General features: G+C 49.2%; 1 protein-coding gene across 11 annotated transcripts in view; it reads right to left on the bottom strand.

Annotated features, from left to right (window-relative positions):
* Nucleotides 1-377: 377 nt before the first annotated feature.
* The window catches only part of ALPK1 (alpha kinase 1), a 61,452-nt gene continuing 41,122 nt past the window's right edge, over nucleotides 378-20,707 (bottom strand). For 2 of the 11 annotated variants that reach the window (XM_037129901.2, XM_037129902.2), the window contains 7 exons: nucleotides 19,986-20,090; nucleotides 17,286-19,320; nucleotides 15,419-15,572; nucleotides 14,247-14,409; nucleotides 12,964-13,150; nucleotides 6,563-11,625; nucleotides 378-3,151 (listed from right to left, as the gene is read on the bottom strand). In XM_037129901.2, coding sequence (XP_036985796.2) covers nucleotides 11,405-11,625; nucleotides 12,964-13,150; nucleotides 14,247-14,409; nucleotides 15,419-15,572; nucleotides 17,286-19,320; nucleotides 19,986-20,090 — 2,865 coding nt within the window. In that variant the 3' untranslated portion in view covers nucleotides 378-3,151; nucleotides 6,563-11,404. The remainder of the gene's footprint in view (nucleotides 3,152-6,562; nucleotides 11,626-12,963; nucleotides 13,151-14,246; nucleotides 14,410-15,418; nucleotides 15,573-17,285; nucleotides 19,321-19,985; nucleotides 20,091-20,707) is intronic. The other 9 variants (XM_053658405.1, XM_053658403.1, XM_053658408.1 and 6 more) reach the window with 9 other exon arrangements.

The raw sequence follows: 20,707 nt of genomic DNA, 5'->3' as shown, positions 1-20,707 counted from the left end.
AGGTCATCTTCCTTTTCAGACGTGCTCGCAGTCCCTCTGCGCATTGTATTTCCCCATAAAGGCCTCTCTGCCGAGCCAGGGCTCTGCGGGGACTTGGAGTGGGAGGTGGGGTGGGAGGGGTGGTCCCTGCCTCCCTGATGGAGAGCAGCAGAGGAGCCAGACCAGTGTGTGTGTGTGGGGGGGGGTGACAGGCGGACCTGACACTGTCATCACTTTCTCCCCACAAGACGCAATCTTGCTCTGCGTTGAAATGGTTTTAAAATGAGGACTCCTGAGATACCTCTGCCGGTGATTTGATTTTGCATTTTTTCCCAACCTTTTACTTCTACTGAAACACCACATGCAAGCCAATGCGAGAAGATGGATTCATTGTGAGGACATAATTAATTTATTTTCCTGCCTTAGTTTCCAGGTAATTTTGGAAAAGAAATCAAATGAGGTAGGACTTAAACACCTGTGAAACTGCCCTGGCTGCTGTGGCTCAGTGGACTGAGCACCAGCCTGCAAACCAAAGGGTCGCCAGTCCGATTCCTAGTCAGGGCACATGCCTGGGTTGCTGGCCAGGTCTCCAGTAGGGGGCATGCGAGAGGCAACCACACAGTGATGTTTGTCTCTTCCTCCCTTCCCCTCTTCCTAGAAATAAAATAAAATCTTTAATAAAAAACACTTGTGAAACTATGGGGAGGGAAGTCTAATCATGAACTTAAGCAAGTATTGAATTGATACATTAATACTCCTTTCATATCACAGTGTCCAGAACGGTCAACATGTTTTCTTCAATCAGAACTGTGTAAACTAAAATACTTTTCCTGACCCTCAAAGTCCCAGAGCAGCTGCTTAGAAGTAGACATGGGAGAAAGTACGATTTATCCCGCAGGGTGAGAGAGCAGCTCTGGAGTCTTGGGTTCAAGTCCACGTTTTTCTTGCATCTCAGGAGGTTAGTTCACTCCCACACACACCAGGCCTGTGCCCAGCAGCTCTCCAGCGGGACGATCACTGGACACTCCTGGCCTTGTCTGCAGACCCCCATGTCCATCCGACCACAGCCTCAGTCTGGGACGTTCCACAAAGGGCACAGTGAAAATGAGTTTCATGTTTTGGGGTTTTTTGTGAGCAAATAACTCTAAAAGGCTTTCAGTTCTACTTGAGTGGCACTGGTCAGGAATCTCAGCTGACACTGCTGTCCCGTGGTGGGGAAGGTTTTCTAGGCTTCCCAGAGCATTTTCAGAGCTCAGTGGTTCTGGGCTGCAGAAGTTCGGTGGGCTGCTGAAGGGCTGGCCAGGGCGTGCACCCTGCCGTCCGGCTGTTCTGAGTCTCTCGGACCTTTAGCGCAGCAGGTGAGGTGATGATGGCACACTAGACAGCAGGCAGGAGCCGGTCCCGATGGGGCCTGTCGGTCATGGGCTTCCTGGAACTGCTGCTCCTGTCTCTTCCCGCAAAGGGGAGCAAGGTTCGATTTTTTCAGTAACCCTCTTTTCCTACCCCAGCAAAACCAGGGGTATTACGAGATCTGGGACAAGGAGGCGTCATAAGCAGATAGCGTCACAACTGTTTTATTCATGGCACACTTTTGAATTTTAGAAATGGTGCCAGCCCGTTGGAAGGGATTGGGAGTCTGTGAGCAGAACTAAACAAGGTGGCCCTGGTCCCACCACATGGGACCCTCACTGTGTTTCCCAGAATCTGTAACGTTGGCAGCCTCAGGCGGCTGCCCTGCCGCCTGGCCTTGCCGTGAGAGCAGAACCGGACTTGTGCTGATGGTGCCCCTGCGTGCACAGGGCAACACACATGCATGTTCCAGTCAACGTGCTTCCTGCTGTTCCTGCACGTCTCTGCCGCTCTCACTCAAAGCCTGTCACTTAACTTCACTGCACTGCCTGTCGTGGACTGTCCCGCCCTCTCTGCCAGCGTCTGAGGCGCCCTCCCAGGGGACTCCGCAGGCCCCTGGCAGCGAAGCTGCTTGGGCTTCTGAGTGGCCACGTGAAGAGCAGTGGTCCCGTGAGACACCCAGTGGGTGCTGCCTGAGGGAGAAAACCTTGGGAATTACCACAACATGAACCTAAGTTTTAGAGGAGGAAAATAGAAAAAAATTTTTGAAGAAAAAAATGTGGTAAAATATTTAATAACATAAATAACATAATATTTCACCAATGTAAATGTAAAGCTACATTCGGACTATAAGATGCACCGCCTTTCCCCCCAGATTTGGGGGGTGCACTTTATATTCCAAAAAATATGGTAAAAGCCACTAAGATTTGATGATTGTCAGTGCATAAGACTGCACTCAATATGGTCTGTCTTTATCTGAGGACTACATAACTTATTTGTAGCAGAAAAAGTCTTATAGCCAACCAAAACTTGGTGCTTCACCTCTGAAAAGTTAGAAGATTCTGTTATAAACACCCTTTTTATTTGTATTCATTGGCTACATAAGAAAACTTTAATGCCTTGAAGTCTAAAGCCATCCTAAGCGTGATTTCTCAGGTAATCATTGTAATCGTTTTTTAGTGTGTAGTTCAGTAGTGCTAAGTGTACCCACAGCGCCGGGCAGACAGTCTCCAGAACTTTTCACTCGAAAAACCTGGGACTCTGCACCCCTGAAACCCATTCCCCTCCCCAAGCCCTGGGCACCGCCAGCCTCTGTCGCTGTGAGTCTGAGGGCCTTGCATACCTTCTGTAGTAACAGGTGGTGTTATTTTTTAAAGCATGAAGTGTTCGTGTGCCCATTTTTCTCTATGTCAAAAATAGGTGGAAAAACCAAACATTTAGTCACCTTTTATAACTGCGTCTTTGAAAGTGGAAGCTGGGCCCTGGCTGAGTGGCTCAGTTGGTTGGGACACTGTCCTGTGCACCAGAAGGTCGCAGGTCAGACTGCCAGTAAGGGCTCGTGTCCAGGTCGTGGGTTCCACCCGGCTCAGGGCACGGCACGGCTGAGCGATGTCTCTCTCTTTAGTTCCCTCTCTCCCTTCTTCCTGCTCTAAGACCAATGGACGTGTCCTCGGATGAGGATTAACATCAAGTAAACACGGGGGCTGGAAGCTGAAGCCGTGCCTCGCCCGTGACAACAGTCACCCGACATGTGCAGCACGCGGGGCACTTGAATCTGGTCTCGTTTTTCACTCAGTGCCGTGCTGAACAGAAGCTCATAATTCTAGATGGGGAGGAAAAGCAAACTTTTACAAAAGATTTTTTAAACCTTTAAAAAACATTATAAGCTGCTTTGAGGCAGAGGATGACTCTGTGATTCAGAGACTCCCGTCCCCTCATCTGCCTCCAGTGTCAGGAGCCCCCGATCTGGGTACCCCCAGTCTATCTACACATCACGCAAGTGATTTAAAATGGTCCTTCTTTGAGGGAAAAACAGATTAAGTCTCAGCTCCCCATGAATAGCTCTGCTCTATCCTTTTTAATAAAGAAGAGTTAGACTGGACCAGTGCCGATGGCATATTTACCTTCATGAGCCAAAAAAAAAAAAAAAGAAAGAAAAGAAAAAAAAGTTAATTACTGCTCGGAGCAAGTTAGTCCGGCTGTCCTGAGCTGCCTTTTATTACTTGCTCCCTTCATTAGTTTTCCTCCCTGGGTTGGCTGCTAATAGCTGCCTGGTCGCATAGGCTCAAAGCTGCATCTGTGCCCTGAGCAGAGAAGCGGGACCCTAGCCAAGGGGGCGGAGCTGGGGTGGAGCGGCTGTTTGAACATCAGCTCCGGTTAGCAGGACGCCTGGCTCGCCCAAGGGGCGCTGAGGTCGTGGAGTGTGGCGGCTGGCAGGGCACCCAGCACAGCACGGTGCTCGGGAGTCATGCTGGCCCCTGGGAGCAGAGGGCCCCTGGCATCGGCCAGAGAGATGCCTTTTTCTCAAAGGCTGACGGCTGCAACACTGGGTCACTGAACCCTGTGGAACAGAACAGGAGTCCCAGCCTTCTGGCAAGTGGAGAAAAATTTTACTTCTCACAAAAGTCAATGTTTGACTGAAGACCCTGTTGCCTGTACCACACAGGTAGCTGATGGTTTGATAAAAAACTGTGTGGGGAGGAAAAACGTAGCATCTGTCTGTGGAAATCTGAATAAGTCCTTTAGCCATTCTGAACTCTTCTTTACTGATGTATAATTGATATATAATACGTATGAGTTTCAGATGCTCGACATACTGACTCGATACAGGCACAACTCAGAGGGGCTGCGGGTTCACTTCCAGACGGACCCCACAGCAGAGCAGATACTACAATAAAGCAAGTCACATGAATTTTGATTTCCCAGAGCATTATAAAAGTTGTTTACACTGTACTACCGTCTATTCAGTGTACAATAGCACTATGGCTAAAATACAATGTATGTGATCTAATTTAAAAATACTTTATTGCTAAAAATGCCAATCGTCCTCTATGCCTTCTGTGAGTTTTTGTCTTTTTGCTGGTGGAGGGTCGGCCTCCATGTTGGTGGCTGCTCAATGACCAGGGTGGCTGCTGGCAGCTGGGACGGCTGCGGCAGTTTCTGAAATAGGACAACAATGGCCTTTGCTCTGTTGGTCGATCCTTACTCTCAGAAAGACCCTCCTGCAGTGGCAGGGTGCCATTTGATAGCATTTTACCCGCAGTTGAGCTCCTTTCAGAATTGGAGTTGGTGGTCTCAAACCCAACAGCTGCTTCATCAGTTAAGTTTGGGGAATAGTCTAAATCCTTTGTTGTCATTTCAACAAGTTTCACAGCATCTTCACAAGAAGTAGATTCTATCTCAAGAAGCCACTCCCCTGGCTCATCCACAAGAAGCAACTCCTCATCTGTTCAAGCTTTATCCTGAGGTTGTAGTGATTCAGTCCCATCTTCGGGCTCCACTTCTAATTCTGGTTCTCTTGCTGCAGTTACTTCCTTACTGAAGTCTTGAACCCCTCTAAGCCATTCATGAGGGTTGGAATCACCTTCACCCAAACTCCTGTTAAGTCGCTCTGTTGGCCCTGGATGGGCAGGTCAGCTGGTTGGAGCATCATCCTGATACACACCAAGCTGGTGGGTTCGATTCCTGCTCAGGGCACATGCACAAGTCAACCAATGAATGTGTAAATGGGTAGAGCAATGTGGCAATGTTTTTCTCTCTGTCTTCTCTCTCTCTCTCTCTCTAAAACCAATAAATTAAAAAAATAGTTGCTATGATGACTTCTTAACACAAATCATGAATGTTCTCAATGACATCTGGAATGGTGAATTTTTCAATGGACTTTGCCCAGATCTATCAAATGAGTCATTATCTGTGGCAGCTATAGCCTTACAAAATGTATTTTTTTAAATAGGACTTGAAAGTCAAAATTACTCCTTGATCCATGGACTGCAGAATAGATATTATGTTAAACAGGCATGAAACCAACATTAATCTCATTGTCCATCAGAGCTTTTGGGTGACCAGGTACTTGTCAGAGAGCAGCTGTATTTTGAAAGGAAACTTTTCTTCTGAGCCGTAGTCTTCAGCGGTGGACTTAAAACATTCAGTGAGCTGTGTGGTAGACAGCTGCGTCTACCTACCACAGGTGTGTCTATCCAGCTGTAGACAGGTGTGTCTACACAGCTGCGTCTATCCAGGCTTCACTGTCCACTTACAGAGCACAGGCAAGTAGACAGAGCACCATTCCCAAGGGCCGCAGGACCCAGATGGTAAGTGGGCACTGGCTTCAGCCTGAAGTCACAGCTGCATTCAGCCCTCACAGGAGAGCCAGCCTGTCCCTGATGCTGTGGAGCCGGCACCTCTCCTCTCTGGCTGCAAAGGTCCTAGATGGCATCTTCTCCCAATGCAGGACTGTTTTGCCTGCACTGAAAATCCTGTTTAGTGCAGCCACCTTCATGAATCATCTTAGCTAGATATTCTACATCACTTGCTGCTTCACCTTGAATGTTATGTTATATTATGTTATGTTACATGTTATGGAAATGGCTTCTTTCCTTCAAACTCTCAACTCGCCTTTGCCATCTTCAGACTATTCTGCAGTTTCCTCGCCTCTAATTCTTTTAGGGTGATACTATTAGTCTTCTTTTAACCCTTGGGTAGCAGTATAAAAGAATGATTCTGAGCCCTGACTGCTGTGGCTCAGTGAGTTGGCCATTGTTCCCACAAACCAAAAGGTCGCCAGTTCAATTCCTGGTCAGGGCACAGCCCTGGGTTGCTGTCCAGGTCCCTGGTTGGGAGTGTGCGAGAGGCAACCAATCGTCATTTTTCTTGCATATCAATGTTTCTCTCCCTCTGTCTCTCCCTCCCTTCCCCTCTCTCTACAGATAAATAAAATCTTTAAAAAAAGAATGATTCCAAGAATAAGAAAAAACAGGAAGTGAAAGCAGCATTTGGTTACAGGAAGCTTAAGGGCCTGTAATCTCAGTAATGCTCCCCCGGTCTGGCCAAAAGAGGAGTTGCACTCTGTAGTTCGTGACACTTGAAAAACAGCCTTTTTATTGCACTTAGAATACCTGGTTTCTGAGGCTCGACCAATCATAGGCCTGCTCTGTGCCTTATTTTTAAAATAGTTTGTGCTTTACGTGAAGCAGACTATGAGATAATGCATATAACGTAGGTGAGCGACACTTACCAATCTTCTTTAAGAATCAGACCGCGGAAGCATTCCGGCACAGGAAGAGAACGTGCTGCAGGGAAGACCTGTCCTTGTCACTGCAGGGCCGAAGGGGGTCACTCTCTCCAGAGTTATCACATTGACTGATACATAAAATAACGATCAAATTCAACATCAACACAACACTGGGGACAGTTTAGTGGGTTTTTGTTTTTTTTTTTACCAATTTTAATTTGTGAACCAAAAATAGTTTAATTGTGTTAACTAAATAAGCACTAAGATAAAAATCATAGGAAACAAAGGACTGGCTATCAGTAAATGGTAAAGCACTTGAGCATTTTCACTTTTTCTCCACACAAAACAAACAAACAAACAAACAAACAAACAAGCAAAAAACCTGTCCACCCAGGAGCTAATCCATTTTCCACACTCATTACCATTCAGATGAGTCTTCTGGAAAACAAAGACGTCGGCATAGCTCTTTCCAGTGTCTGAGAACGCCTTCCTTATTTGGTTCTACAAATAAAGAGGAGCCTCTGGATCTAATTAAGAGGTTTTTCACCTGCCATCATTCATTCACACGGCCTGCAGACACGCATGGAGCACGTGCAGGGTGCAGGGCGCGATGCGAAACACTATCACACCAAGCGTGGTGCACAATGGGCCAATCATAAAACTGCACTCTCAATTCATCTTGTGAGTTTTAATGATTCCATTCTCTCATTCAACAAGGCCTTACTGACGGCCGGGGGCTGGGCTGGCCCGGGGGCTGACACACTGAACTTGGTCCCCGCTGTCACATGCTCCCAAGCTAATGGAGAGGCAGACACGTAAACAAGTAATTACCGAGTGACGGTGACAGTGTGACACTGTAAGGAAGCACGGTAAGTGCTTCCTTTGTGACAGTGTAAGGAAGCCTCTGTGTGTGACTGAGTGCATGCACGTGCGTGTGTGTGCACGTGTCTGTGCACGAGCGCGTGTGTGTGTCTGTGGGCGAGCCTCTGTGTCTACAGGCCTAGGGTGGAAAGGTGGGTGTGTGTTCTCATTTGTTCCCTCTGTTCCACAGCTGAGAGGGACAACAAGGGTCAGTTCTACTTAAAGTTGTGGACAGGGACCTTTACAGCTGAGAAGCAGCAACTCGGTCTGGATTTTTAAAAGGTTCCCCCCCCCAAAAAAAAGTGGGTGTATTTCCTTAAAGGCCACACTGTTGCATTTAGATTTAGGTGCTGGTGGTTTTCTGAACCTAACCTCTTTTCATAAACATATCATTAGGGTTGAAAGAAAAAATAACTCTAGGGTTATTTTGCAGGGACAAAAGGAACCCGTTTTCAGAAGGGAATAGATAATTTTTTCAAAGGAAACAGTCCAATAAATATGCACACCTTAGCAGTCTCTTCTCTTCCAGCAGGTGTATGAGTCAGCTGTACCAGACTACGAAATCCTTCCTGAAAACAGTATTTTCTTGATAGCTGGGTTGGTTTTTAAAATTATAAAACATTAATTTTCCTCAAGGTCCTTTTTAGTTCATCTTTTAGCATCTGAGATCTGATCTGGGTCGCAGGTGTTCGGAGCACAGCATTTTTCCTGCCTCTTCAAACACTGCCAGGGAAGTGAAACAGTTGATGTCCACCACATGACCCAGCACTTAATTCCTACTGATTCGTACTTTATCTAATTCTTAAAGTTATTGGTGACAAAGACTGGCCTTCTCTTGACACCGAGGGCAAGTTGGAGCTGCATTCAGCTGCTGTGTGGCCACGACCAACAACAAGAGGCTGCTGGCCCGTGCAGGGTGCACTTGTCCCCCCCCCCCCCCCCGTCTGTGTCCCTCTGGTAACCCAGAGTGGAACGTAGTGAAGCTGATACTTGGCCATGCACTTTCAGAGAAGCCAGTTTAATCCACCTTGATATGAGATCCTATCATCTTGAGAGGCTTGGGGATGATGCTTGCTGCGTGTGTGTCCTTGTTCAGTTTAGATGGTGCAGAGGCCGTGCCATGAGGACTCAGGGGTATGAGGTGACAAGAGGGACGAGCGGACCAGTTTGGCGGGAGGTTGTGAGTTGCACAGGGCTGTGGTCCTCTCCCTAATACCCGGCTCCGTCTGGGAGGCCTAGGACTTTGACATTTCAAATTTCCTTTGTTGGAACAATCTGTGGCTTTGAGTGTTTGCAAAGGCCCCTGGGCCCCATCGCTCTGAGCATTTACATGCATTGCAGGGTCTTCCTCGTGTTTCTGTGTTGCGCAAGCAGGCCACAGGCTCGGAGGCTGTGTGCTGGCCTGGCCAGCCCGGCTCTGGCACATACGTGCCCTGGAGGCCGGGAAGAGTGCAGCTGGCCAGAGGCTCCTGTCCCTGGGTCCCATGCCACTGGTGCAGGTGGCTCAGGGACCTCAGTCCGGCCCAAGGGGACACTGCAGACACCCTGCCCAGAGGGAAGGTTCACTACTGAGAGCCAGTTGCTGTGGGTCCTTCTGTTATTTGGAAAAGACAATGTCAAATATCTAACAAAAGTGTTTCTATGGTCCCTTGGTGTTTTGGTGATTTGTATAGGAAGGAGAGGCTAACTCTGGTGTCATACTTCACGGGGAACATGCACACGACCCACAGCTGCCCTGTGCCAGGATGTGACATTTATGGAACACACAGGCAGTGAGAGAGGGCGTGTTTGAAAACTCAGTTAAAGGTAACAAAACAGAGCACTCTTTGATTCTAACCCTTTCACTAGAAAATGGCCTGTACTTAAAGAGAGAATTTGGAGTGTCAAAATATGCACCAAATATAAATAATGAAGACATTTCTGATAACAGCACTGCCTCAAGTCCACCAGAACCTGAAAGGAATCGAGATTCTTTCTGTTGCCTGTATCATTCCCAGTGTCTAAATGGCAAAATACAATCTGAACTTTAACATTAAGTTTTAAAAAATATTTAATTAGATATTTTTCTTATGTTAATTTTAATTAATGTACTTATTTAATATAAAATTAAACACTGTGATTGTATTTTTTCATGCTTTTGAAAATCAGTTCTAAAAACTGCCCTTTCAATGATTTAAAAAATACTATTTTCTGTAATATGATAAAACATTTGCCTTGGCTTGGTAAGTTAAAGGCTATACTTCCGACTTGCACTGGGAGCTCATTTCTGTAGGAGATTCACCCAGGAGTTTATTCCTGTGTGGACCACACCACGGTAACAATGTTAGTAACCTGATACTGTAGTGGCAGGACCCCCCCGCGTCCCTCAGGAAGTGTATCACTGCATCCGTCACCTGTGGGGGCAGCCAGACCAGGAAGGGGCGGCCACACCTGGGGATGACCTTGCACCTCCCGGGTGGGTGGGTCCTGCTTTGTGCCGTGGTCTGCAGAGGAGATAGGTAGATAGAAAGTAACATCCTGGGTCAGTTTTCTTGTAAAATTCTGTTTCCCACCTTCCCAGCTTCTGTAAGGCTCCCTGCCTGGGAGGAGAGCCCTTTGTCTGGGCTGAACAAGGTAACCCACTTAATCTTCTGGGAGCACGGGAGTCGCCAAGCGCCATTTAATCTGCAGAAGGCTGGGGCAGTGCCCTGTCACAGGCTGCTCTGACTTTTCCATGAGAAAGTGGCTCCCTGGGCCAATGATGGATTGCTCGTTCTCTTTAAACAACAGCCAAGATGGCGAAGGCCCCGGGGGGACAGGCCGAGTGTGGTGGGAATGGGCAGATCCGACGCGGTTCAAGTTCACCTGACAAAGCCACTGCTCTGAGAAAGGATTATTCACACTGGCTTTATGTGCTGAAAGCTCGAGCTCCTGGCACAGCTGCGAAGCTTGCTCACGCAGCCGCTTATGCACCGTAACAAAGAGATTTGTTTTTCTCTCCCCACCCCCACCCCACTTCACACCTAGACTGCGCGAGGAGTCTGCGTGGATGAGTCTGTGTGTGTGGTGACGGCTGACAATGAGCTTCGCCTCCCACGAGAGCAGCGCCCGACTCCGACATCCAAGGAACACAACCAGTCTCCTCCTGTCTAACTGCGCCCCTGGAACTTAGCTTTTTAAATACTGTCATCTCACAACTCCACAGGCAGAAAAATAAAATACAAAGTCATTATTTAGTTTAATTTAGAAAAGTGATCATGGAGTTCTTGTAAAAAAAATCACTTGAAAATTTCCCAGTATCAATTTTGCTATCGGAAAGAAATATGAAAGACCAGAGAAGGAAACTGGAAACGTTAAAGACATCACTTCCCTGATTGTACCAAATACCCAACTTGCATAGAAAATCCCTGCTGGTCCCCAGATGCTACTTTGTCACTGGTTTCTGGTCCCACTTTCAGGGGACAGACGGACCAAGGAGGGAGCAGCCTCTATCATGAGCACCTCCAGCATGAGTCCCCCCCAGCCCGGGGACAGTGTGCCCTGCACAGTCACCTGGCCCAGGTCCATTTCATTAATGCAAGATGGAGATTCCCCAATTCTATCATTGCTTTATGCCCTGTTTGCAAAGAGCTTATAACCATGAACTGAGTTTCAATTTTAAGTCACTTTTTCTGTATCTTTTGATACTATAACATGATTTCCTCCCTTTATTTTGTTAATAAGGTAATTTTCCCCATTTCTTTAATAAACTTGTTAGTACGGGTTCTTCAAGAAGCAAATCCCAAGAAGGGATTAGACACATGCTTTGAGGGAAAGGACTGTACGGGATGAATGGTAATTGTGTCAGAGCAGGGAGCCTCCACAGGGCCTCGCACTGTCATTAAATGTGGGCCTGACACCGACACTCATCCGCTTCCCTCACCAGTCACAGCCCAGACCCGGCCCTCCAGGACCAGGCCGTGCTGAGCCCCATGTACCTGCAGGAGAGACCTCGGCCCACGGCCATCAGCCCTGAACCCACGCTGCCCAAGGCTGGTCTGGGCTCTCAGCGGATGGCCTGGTCAGAGACAGACGATGGCAGATCTCATTGCAGTCCACATGCTGGTGGGTGAAGAAGTAAGAAATGCCCCGTCTTCCAAAGTTGGCAGCGACACCTTTCGGATCTGCAGAGTGGATCTGGGGGTCTGTCAAGTAGATGAGCCCCTTTCCGTCACCAGTCACCCAGCCTGGAGGGGGAAGAAGCAAGCCTGAGAGCCAGGTCTGCTGTGCACGTTGGCAAAGCCTTTTGGGAAAACTGTGCGGACTCAGACACTTAAGACGCAGTCACCCTGTGTTCTACATTGAATGCATTTCTGCTGAGGGATTTTGTATTACAAGGTCCAATTACTGTTTTTAAGAAGGAAGAACTGGCCCTGGCTGGCATAGCTCAGTGGATTGAGCGCAGGCCTGCGAACCACATTTCGATTCCCAGTCGGGGCACATGCCTGGGTTGCAGGCCAGTTCCTGGCAGGGGACTCACGAGAGGCAACCACACAGTGATGTTTCTCTCCTTCTCTCCTTCCCTTCCTCTCTATAAATAAATAAAATCTTAAAAAACAAAACAACTTTCTCTTTAAAAAAAAAGAAGAACTGAATATTGGGTAATTGAATTTGTCATATATGACGCACTCAAACTACCGATTTTCAAGGAATTACAGAGTAATAAAATATACTTACATAATTACAAAAAATCACAATATTGAATGGTTTTCTCATAACTCCCACATTTCTTTAGTGCCTTATTCATGAATTTGTATATTAATTTGCTTAACAAACATTTACTGAGTGCACATAGCGAACGAAACTCTGGTTCAGACGCCAGGCGACTGCAACGCACAGGCTGTCAGCTGTCGGTGCCTGTCCAGCTGAGTGTCCGTGAAGGGAGGCTGGTCTACGTAAGTGTAAGTCACAGTGGGACAGGAAGTCATGCCAAATGACGTGCAGGGGACAAAGGAGATCCGGGAGAATGTCATCGAATCACTACCAGAAATAATTAGAAGTAACCTCTTTTATCATTTAAACAAAGTGCAGAGTGCTGGCTAATGATTCTGATAAATAACACACCAGATGAACAGAAAGGAAACTAAAATAGTAATGCAGGAAATGTAGAAGAAGTCAGATTCAAGGACACACAGCTCTTGGTTCCCTAACGATCCCGATATCATCCCTGTAACGAAGGCAGAAGGTGGGAGCAAGGCAAGAGCCAGAAGATTTTCACACATTGAAACATTCACCATGAAGAAACCTAGTCAACTCAAGTTCACCAGGCAAAATTTAAAAATCTGCCATGGGTTTGCTCCAGAATTTAGCTCAACAGAACGTGAGCCCAATCTTTACAGCAATTGACATCTTAGAGACATATGCTATAGATGTTTTCTCAGGCATCATTTGCTACATAGAGTCAAATCGATTACTTCTAAATATTCACTGAATAGTCTGTTAGTGATTGGTAGAGCTAGTGACAAAACCTCGTATTTACAAATAAATAATTCTAAATATAAAAATTAACCCCCAGTTTCACATACCTTGTAAATCTACCACAACTTCTCTGTGATTAGAAAACTCATAAGAAAAATGTCCATAAGCCAGGCCATACTCTGTGGCTTTGTATTCTGTTTTCACCACCTTGGTGTTATTTGATAATTTTACAAACTCTCCCAGAATGTAAGGTTCCACACTGACACATCCTTGTATCCTCTTGCCCTCTAAAATCTGAAAAATAGAAATGGGGGCCCGTGTGACCTAACAGTGAAGGCACGGGCTTTGGGGACAAGTAGACACCACTCTGAACCTCAGCTTTGCCACTTAGGAGGTTTGTTATTCCTAGATTTTGGTTTCTTTATTTGCATGTCAAGTGCTTAACATGGTATAGCATACAACAGAACCTAAAATTATTACTCTTGCATTAAAATGCACACGTCACACGTGGGCTGTGATGTGCGATCCCTCTGGGGCAGGCTTGCAGGGGCACGGCCAGATCACGAGTGGGGTCCCAGGCTGCTCTCTCAGTGTGAGCACTTCTGTGTGCATCCGACTTTGCAGACTTGCTCCAGAAGTGAGAGTTGGTGTCTGTTAAATGCCTGGCATAGTACTCGACATAAAGACAGTGCAAAACAGAAGACAGTTTGTCACTGTAGTAAAAATGGGCCTAAATAGGTCTGAAATGTCACAAAGTAAAGAAAAAAATCCTTTAGGCATGAATGAGGATCTTTGGAGAAGCAGGGTCTGCTCAATCCAAAGAGGAAAGAAGTTGGTGGGGCCGTTGCCCTAATATACTCGGAGAGGCATCTTTGTGAAGAGATTAATTAGCCTTGGAGGTCCCAGCAGACAGAGCTGTGAGTCGCAGGCAGAAATGAGAGGAAAACAGGGTTGGAACAAAACCTTCGTAACAGGTTAACTGGAGAGTGAAAACCTAGTAATCATGTTTTCTCGCTACAGTGTTGAAGCTGTGGCACAGGGTTGGGGGCCAACAGGTATGAATTGGGGTCTTGAGTGATGTTGAGGGGACAGGCTGTCAGGAGCAGTCTCCGGAAGCAGAGGAGACCAAGGAAGGTCTGCTGAGGGCTGATCTGACCGTGTGGGGCCAGACACGGAATCCACAGGGATTCCCATGTGACCGGCCCACTCAGGGGATGGACGGCCCTGCCTCATTTACCTGTCTATGTGGATGAAGCAGGTAGAGGAGGCTGGTGACTGAGCTGATTTTCACGGGAATGATGGTGGAGGAAAATGAATGGTAGGCTGAGAGAGAAATCTAACCTATGTTTATGGGCCCATTCTCCCAAGAACCCGGTCTCTTCGCTCTTACCAGCAGCACTGCAGACGGGATATAGAATATCTGCGTTGGGATCTTCTGTTCATAAAGTCTCTTGTTAAATTCAGTCACGTAGTGCTGGGCAGTCATCTGTCGCTCCACGTCGGAGAAATGGAGCCACAGCTTCTTTGGGTCCTTGTACTCCTTCCCAACATATCTACAAACAAAACCACCTTGGTGCGTGTTTCCTGGAGGATGCAGCCATTCCGGTTCCCTGCTCGCTCCATCTCTGACATGGGTCCCCTCACTGGGCAGCTCTGCCCTGTAGCCCGTCAGCCCACCCACGTACAGGTGACTCTGGGCTCCCAGCCATGTATCTACCTGGATGTGATGCATCTCAGGCCTCAAAGGATTCTCCTGCCTTGTTTGCAGGCTTGTTTATATACAAGAAGTGTGGCTTTCATAGTTTAAGCAGGCTCCTGCTAGCACATTCTCTCTCCTGCCAGTGGGCAGATGCTCCACCTTTCCTGTCTTTCCCACAGGGTGATAACGTTTCCATACTGGGTCTGAGTCACGTAGGGCTGGGCAAGACAGCTGACAGAACGTCGGTCAGTCCGTGGAAACTTTTACCAATAAGTTAATGAGGATGAGGGAGGAGTAGGAAGCTGAAAACATATATTCTGGCCAGCTTTCTCAGCCTTTTCAAAATCTCATAAATTATTAAAGCAGTTCCTCTTTATCTGTGGGGGGTATATCCCACAGGTAGATGCCTGAAACTGAAAATGGTACTGATTCCTACATCTACTACATTCTCTCTATACACATGACAAGGATTAATTTATTAAGTCAGGCACAGTAAGAGAGTAGCGACAGTAACTAATGGTGAATGCACTGTAATAAGGCAGCGAATGTGGCATGAAATCAGGGGACTGGGACTCAGGTACTGCGATACCTCAACAGCTGAGCTACAACAGAGACACTGCTACGTGACCAGTGGGTGGGGACATGCTGGACAAAGGGATGATTCGTGTCCCGGGAGGGACGGAGGGGACAGTGTATGGTGTCACCCAAATGGCACATGTTTAAAACTTATGAGTTATTTGTTTCTGGAATTTTCAGACTGTGGTTGACCAGAAAGCAGAACAGCGGTAAGGGGGCAACAGCAGTTAGTGGAGAGGAAAATCAGCCCTTTTTACAGGAGTGGCTCTGATGCTTTCAAGCAGTACCTCCCCAGCGTTTCCTCCTGGTGAAGATGATGGACCCAGAAAGCGTTTCTTTGTCTGCCCTTCTTCTTCACGTTCAGGTAGTCCCCCAGGTACACCGCAGTCTCCTGGGCCGTCCACAATTCAGATTTCTTAGAATATTTCAACAAAAGAGCATCTGTAAAAAAAAAATGAGGAAAATGGGTATTTTCCAAACGATATCACAACTGATGGACAAAGTTGAAGTAACACAGGTCCTCATCCAGCGTATCTGAAACCTTCAACTTCTTTGTCCGTTTCTCAAATGTCAGCCTCGTCTGTGATGACTAATAAAAAGGTAGCAAAGTACAATAAGCAAGAGAAGCTTTAGAGTAAAATGCGGAATAGCCTATGAGCCACAGAATCTCATTTGTGACGGCAACTTTAAGAAAAAGGCGGGGTTTTTGTAGGAAGAGAGAAGACTGAGGGCTTGGAAACAGACGGTCCGGGCGCAGGCCCTGCACCTCTCCCGGCCCTTTTTTTTCTCTCCCTGTTTTAAGTTGGGAAAGTCCAGGAATTACTTGAAAAATTGTAGCAATTGTACAAAGATGTAAACTCAACTGAGAAAGGAAGATAGAATAAAAAACTCTGCCTTGAAGAACGGAGAAAGTGGGTGAGCAAGAAGCAGCTCTTTTAAACATCAACATGAACCTCGAGGAAGAAATGCTACATTCTAGGGTAGGGCAGGATGTTACTGTCATGTGGAATAAAAAGAAAAAGGGAGATCGAAGTTGTGGTCACCAGAGGTGGAGGCGGGGCAGGCTTTGGAGGAAGGAGGCCAGACTCCAGGGTAAGACGTGGACGCTGTGTCCACAGAATGCAGCCAACAGCCAGCCGACCGCCGCTGGCGCTGCGGTTAGAGACCTGTGAGTGTTGTTTGGAGAGGAAATCCTGAGGGTTTTCACCATAAGAATCTTTTCCGTTTTTTCTTCCTTTCATTTCTATTGTATTTATGTGAGAAGATGGATGTTAGTGAACCTACTGGAATAATTTCACTCGTAATCAAACCTTCATGCCACACGCCTCAAACTTACACAGTGATGTATATTACCTCTCAATAAAACTAGGAAAAAAATACTGATGCCTGGATCCCCAGCCTGAGGAGTCAGACGGGCGGTGCCCGACTGAGAACCCAGCGCTTAGCCAGCTGCACGGCTTCTTCTGAAGTGCACTTCGCAGCATTTAAACATTTTTTTCAACAATTCCTCAGTATCTTGGGCATTACGATGGACCCCTCTGGGCTAGGAGAAGACCTCAGTCTTGTTTCCTTCCCGGAGCCTCTCCCCTTCCTAAGCTGCCCTGGACGTGTGCCTCGCAGGCGGCTGCACCCCAGACCCATTGCAGGAGAGAACCTTGGGCTGCTCCTCGGGTGGAAAGCCAGTGCTGGTGTGGCAGGAGGACATTCGACCAGTCCCCTCGCGGGGCAGACACCTCTCAGTGCACAGGGTAAAACCGCAAGGCCGATGCTCCACTAGGCAGACTCTGTCTCCTGGAAGCAGTGTGGAGCTGCGGAACTGCTGCCCATCAGTGAGAATGGATGGACGGGCGCTGCGAGGAAATGGCTCCCAGAGCTGCCCCAGAGCCTGACTGTCCCCGAGTCTGCCACGATTCCCATCTCCAGACTGCCTTGTGTGTCCTTCTAGCAAACCTCCAAACACAGGTGGCCCGAGTCCTGGAACCTCGGGAGCCGCCCAGCCAAGCCAGGGTGGCCTGCAGGGCACCTTTCTCCACACCCTTCCAGCATGACAGGGTCTCCACCTCCCTACACTTTAAGGGATGAACACCAGCTCCTCCAAGGCCACCAGCACGGAGGTGCCTTCCGGCTGCACCTGTCCGAGGTTGCCACACTCACCGTACGCCCGGTGCAGCCGGCTGGGCTTGAACACCCCTGTGTGCTCCAGCCTCTGGAACAGCCACTCGTGCGTCACGCCTGCCAGCAGCCTTTCAAGGTCATCAGGCTCCAGGGTGCGAGCCTCAAGGGTCTCCTGCCTCACTGACCCTGCCAAGGAAACGAAAGAGCTCCCGCTGGAATTCAGGTAGGACCAGGGGCTGCCCCCCTCTGAGGACCCGCTGGAGAACACGGGAGAGTTCCACCAGCTCGCCGAAGATGAGCTGGAGTTGTGGCTGCAGTTGAGCACATCTTCAGGTGCGTCCCCTTCCTCGGTGGTGGCACAGCCCTCACAGCTTCTGGGGACACAGGGCTGCCTCGGGGCACACAGCCCGGGATGGTCATGCTGCACCACCAGGTCGAGGAGCTGGCCCTGCTCGTCCACCGTGGACGCATCGGGGTCCACGTCCGGCTCTGGGGCTGAGCCCCTGCTTTGTCCCCCGTCTGGGTTCTGACGAGGCCAGAGAGGAGTGACAGAGTGACACGCCATCATGGCACTTCTGCCCAGAGAATCGCCCGTGCCTCCGTGGGAGCCCTGGGGCACGTCCTCTGTGCCATCTGCTGTCTCCTCTTCTGGGTCCACCTCGGTGGGGCTCCCTTTCAATGCAGTGCCAGTGCCATGTGTGAGGTCTCCCTTGTCTCCTCCAGACCGGTCTCTGGCATCACAGCTGGTTTCTGGAAGGTCATCCATTATTTCAAAGGTCTCTCCTTGGACTGAAGGAGGGGCGGCCATGTTCTTGGGCCAATCAGGATCAGGAGACCAAGAAGTAGACCCAGATGAGGGTCTGGGATGAGCAGAAGTATCTCTGGAGCCTGTAGTTCCGACTTTCTGCATTTCTTCCAGACTGCACTCCAGCTTCCCTGAGCTGAAGGCTATGAGTGTGGCCCTGGCACCAGGAGGGGGGGCAGTGGCCAAGGGCATGTGAGGTAGACAGGACTCTGAACCATTTCCCTTGGACCCTGGGAAAGAGAGGTCACGAAGCTCTGAAGCCAGTGAACACAGGGCTGTGCTTCCCTCGTCACTCCCTTGCGCTCCCACAACAGCTGCAGGACCCTGAGTGTCCGCCAGATGCTCTCCACTAGGCCGTCCTCTGGTCGGGCTCTTGTCTCCTTGGTCACTCACCTCTTCCCAGCTGCTGGAAGCGCTGCACCTGGATAACTCGCTCCAGGAGCAGGAGCTCTGGCTGTCAGCCAAAGTAGCTTCCCTGCCGCTGCGGTGGCCTGGTGACTCCATCTCAATCCCCACGTCTGGGTCCAGGGGGACTCGGAAGGCATCTGAATGGGCCCAGCCTCTCCTTCCCACCCTCCTGGGTGCCTCCCAGCCATTCTGAGCCACCTGGGAGCAGGACATTCTCCCGCCTGCCTGGAGACACAGCCCGTCTTCCGTACTCACGGTTTCTATGCTTTTTGTGTCTGTTTTAAGTGCAGTGATGCAGACTCCGGGGCTGGCATCTTTCTGTTTGTTTTTGTTGTTTTTACAAGTGCTTTTAAATACTTCACATACGGAAGTATGGTGCTGTGAATAGGTTTCAAGAATTTTCTGGAAATCCACTTGCCCGTACAGGATAGGCTTGTGCAGCCCACACTCAAAACCCGCTGGGACGTAAGCCCCGTCTTCTGAGGTTGCAAAGCTTTGAACCTGCAAATGGTCCTTCACCTGGCTGACAGCACATATGACTTCCCGGGCAAGAACAGCTCGCTCCTGATCCCCAGCAGAGACACTGAATGCGTACAGCTTCCCCATGGCCTCGAGACAGAGCTGCCGGGCCACCTGGCCCGGCCCAGTCTCCCCGTGGAGCCGGCAGTGCACCGTGGCCAGGCCGAACGCCGCTCTGAGGAGGCTGTGGAGCCCCTGCCTTCCTGTCGCTGCCTCGTCGCGTCTCTGGGTGAGGAGGCCGATCTCGAAGGCCTCTCCGGCTTCCCTCAGATGCGCAGTTCTTGTGCCCGGGGGACAGTCATTAGAACCAGTGTAGGACAGCAAGCACGTGCCACGGATGTTCTGAGAAAACAACACATGCAAAATCAGACATGGACCTGAGCACTGGAGATAAAACAGGAAAACCGTGGAATTCCCAGAGAACAGTCATTAGAATACTATGAAGAAACAAACATGGTAGCGTAGGACGACAAGCGTGTGACATGGATATGCTAGGAAAAACACAGAATCGAACAGGGAGTGCAGGGTTTTTTGGTGACAGAGGAGGAGGGGCTGGCAGGACTACACTCTCCTGCAGCCTCCAGTGCTTTGCATCAGTGATGATGTGGACGGAGTGTAAGAGTGGGACGTGGTAAGTTTCTCTATGCAAATGAGGCTGCTGTAGGGAAACACGTGGTTCCTTCAGTAATAGAACAATGGACTGGTGGCCCCAAAGCCTCCTGTGCATTTGAGTCACCTGGGCAGTGTTTCAACACTAAAGGTCTCTGGGGACCAATCCCAGAACGTTGCATTCACAGGATCAAGTGGGGAACCCAGGGCTGTGCGTTCTGAAAAGGCCCCTTGGTGACTGCAAAGTGCTGGGGACAGTGCTCTGGAGAAGATGGCCTCCACTCCTCTGGAGGAACTAGCGAGGTCCCACCAGGATGTCCCCACTCTGCCCATGAAACCTCCACACAGGACCTCTGATCCTGTGATCTGACCATGACTCCCCCCAGTGCCCCACTTACCATGGCTGTGAGCACAAAGAGTGGTGTGTAAGGACTGAGGGCGGCCGCTAGCTTGCAGGCTTCAGCGGCCAACAACAGGCGGTGGTCCGAGTCCCTCAGGAGGCCCTGGGAGAGAGCAGGGGCCACAGCAACAGGAAGGCTATGAAGCCAAGTCTCATGGGTGCCCTGCCTCCCCCAGCCCGTCTCAGAGAATTCTCTTGAGAATTGGGCCACAGAAGAGTGACTGTCCCTCCCTTGCACCATCCACATCCCAGAGAGGGCCGGCCTGGCACCCTGGCAGCACCATCCGCACTGTCCACTCTGGAGGGACCCCGCGTGTTCTGCAGCCAGATTAACGGCTGGTCTCTGAATTGTTCTTGGCAGAGAAACCTTTGATCTATAGTTTCACAACAATTAGGTCTCTCCATTCAGTTTAGAAATGTGCATGAGCACCTTGGTGTCAGGCACTGTTCTAGACAAAGACATGCAGGTGGTGAGCCTGCTAGGAGCTCGACTTCTGCTGCAGGGAGGGGACCCAACACCCTATATGAGGGCAATGCATGTGGGTGGGGCTGGGGAGGTCTGGGGGACAGCTTCAGTGAACGAGGGATGGAGTCTTCCCTTTGTTTGTCCGGCAGCAAAAGCAATAGCTAAGGTTCCAGACATGGCCAGCGAACTGCATGGGTGTGTCCTCAAGCTCCTGGCACTGAGTGTGGCCACTGCTGTCACTTGGCACTTCACAA

Source organism: Artibeus jamaicensis, unplaced genomic scaffold, assembly GCF_021234435.1.
Source record: "Artibeus jamaicensis isolate MK-2021 breed Jamaican fruit bat unplaced genomic scaffold, CSHL_Jam_final scaffold_537, whole genome shotgun sequence".
NCBI classification, from domain to species: Eukaryota; Metazoa; Chordata; class Mammalia; order Chiroptera; family Phyllostomidae; genus Artibeus; species Artibeus jamaicensis.
Note: the sequence above shows the minus strand (reverse complement) of the source record. Positions and strands in the feature narration are given on the sequence as shown.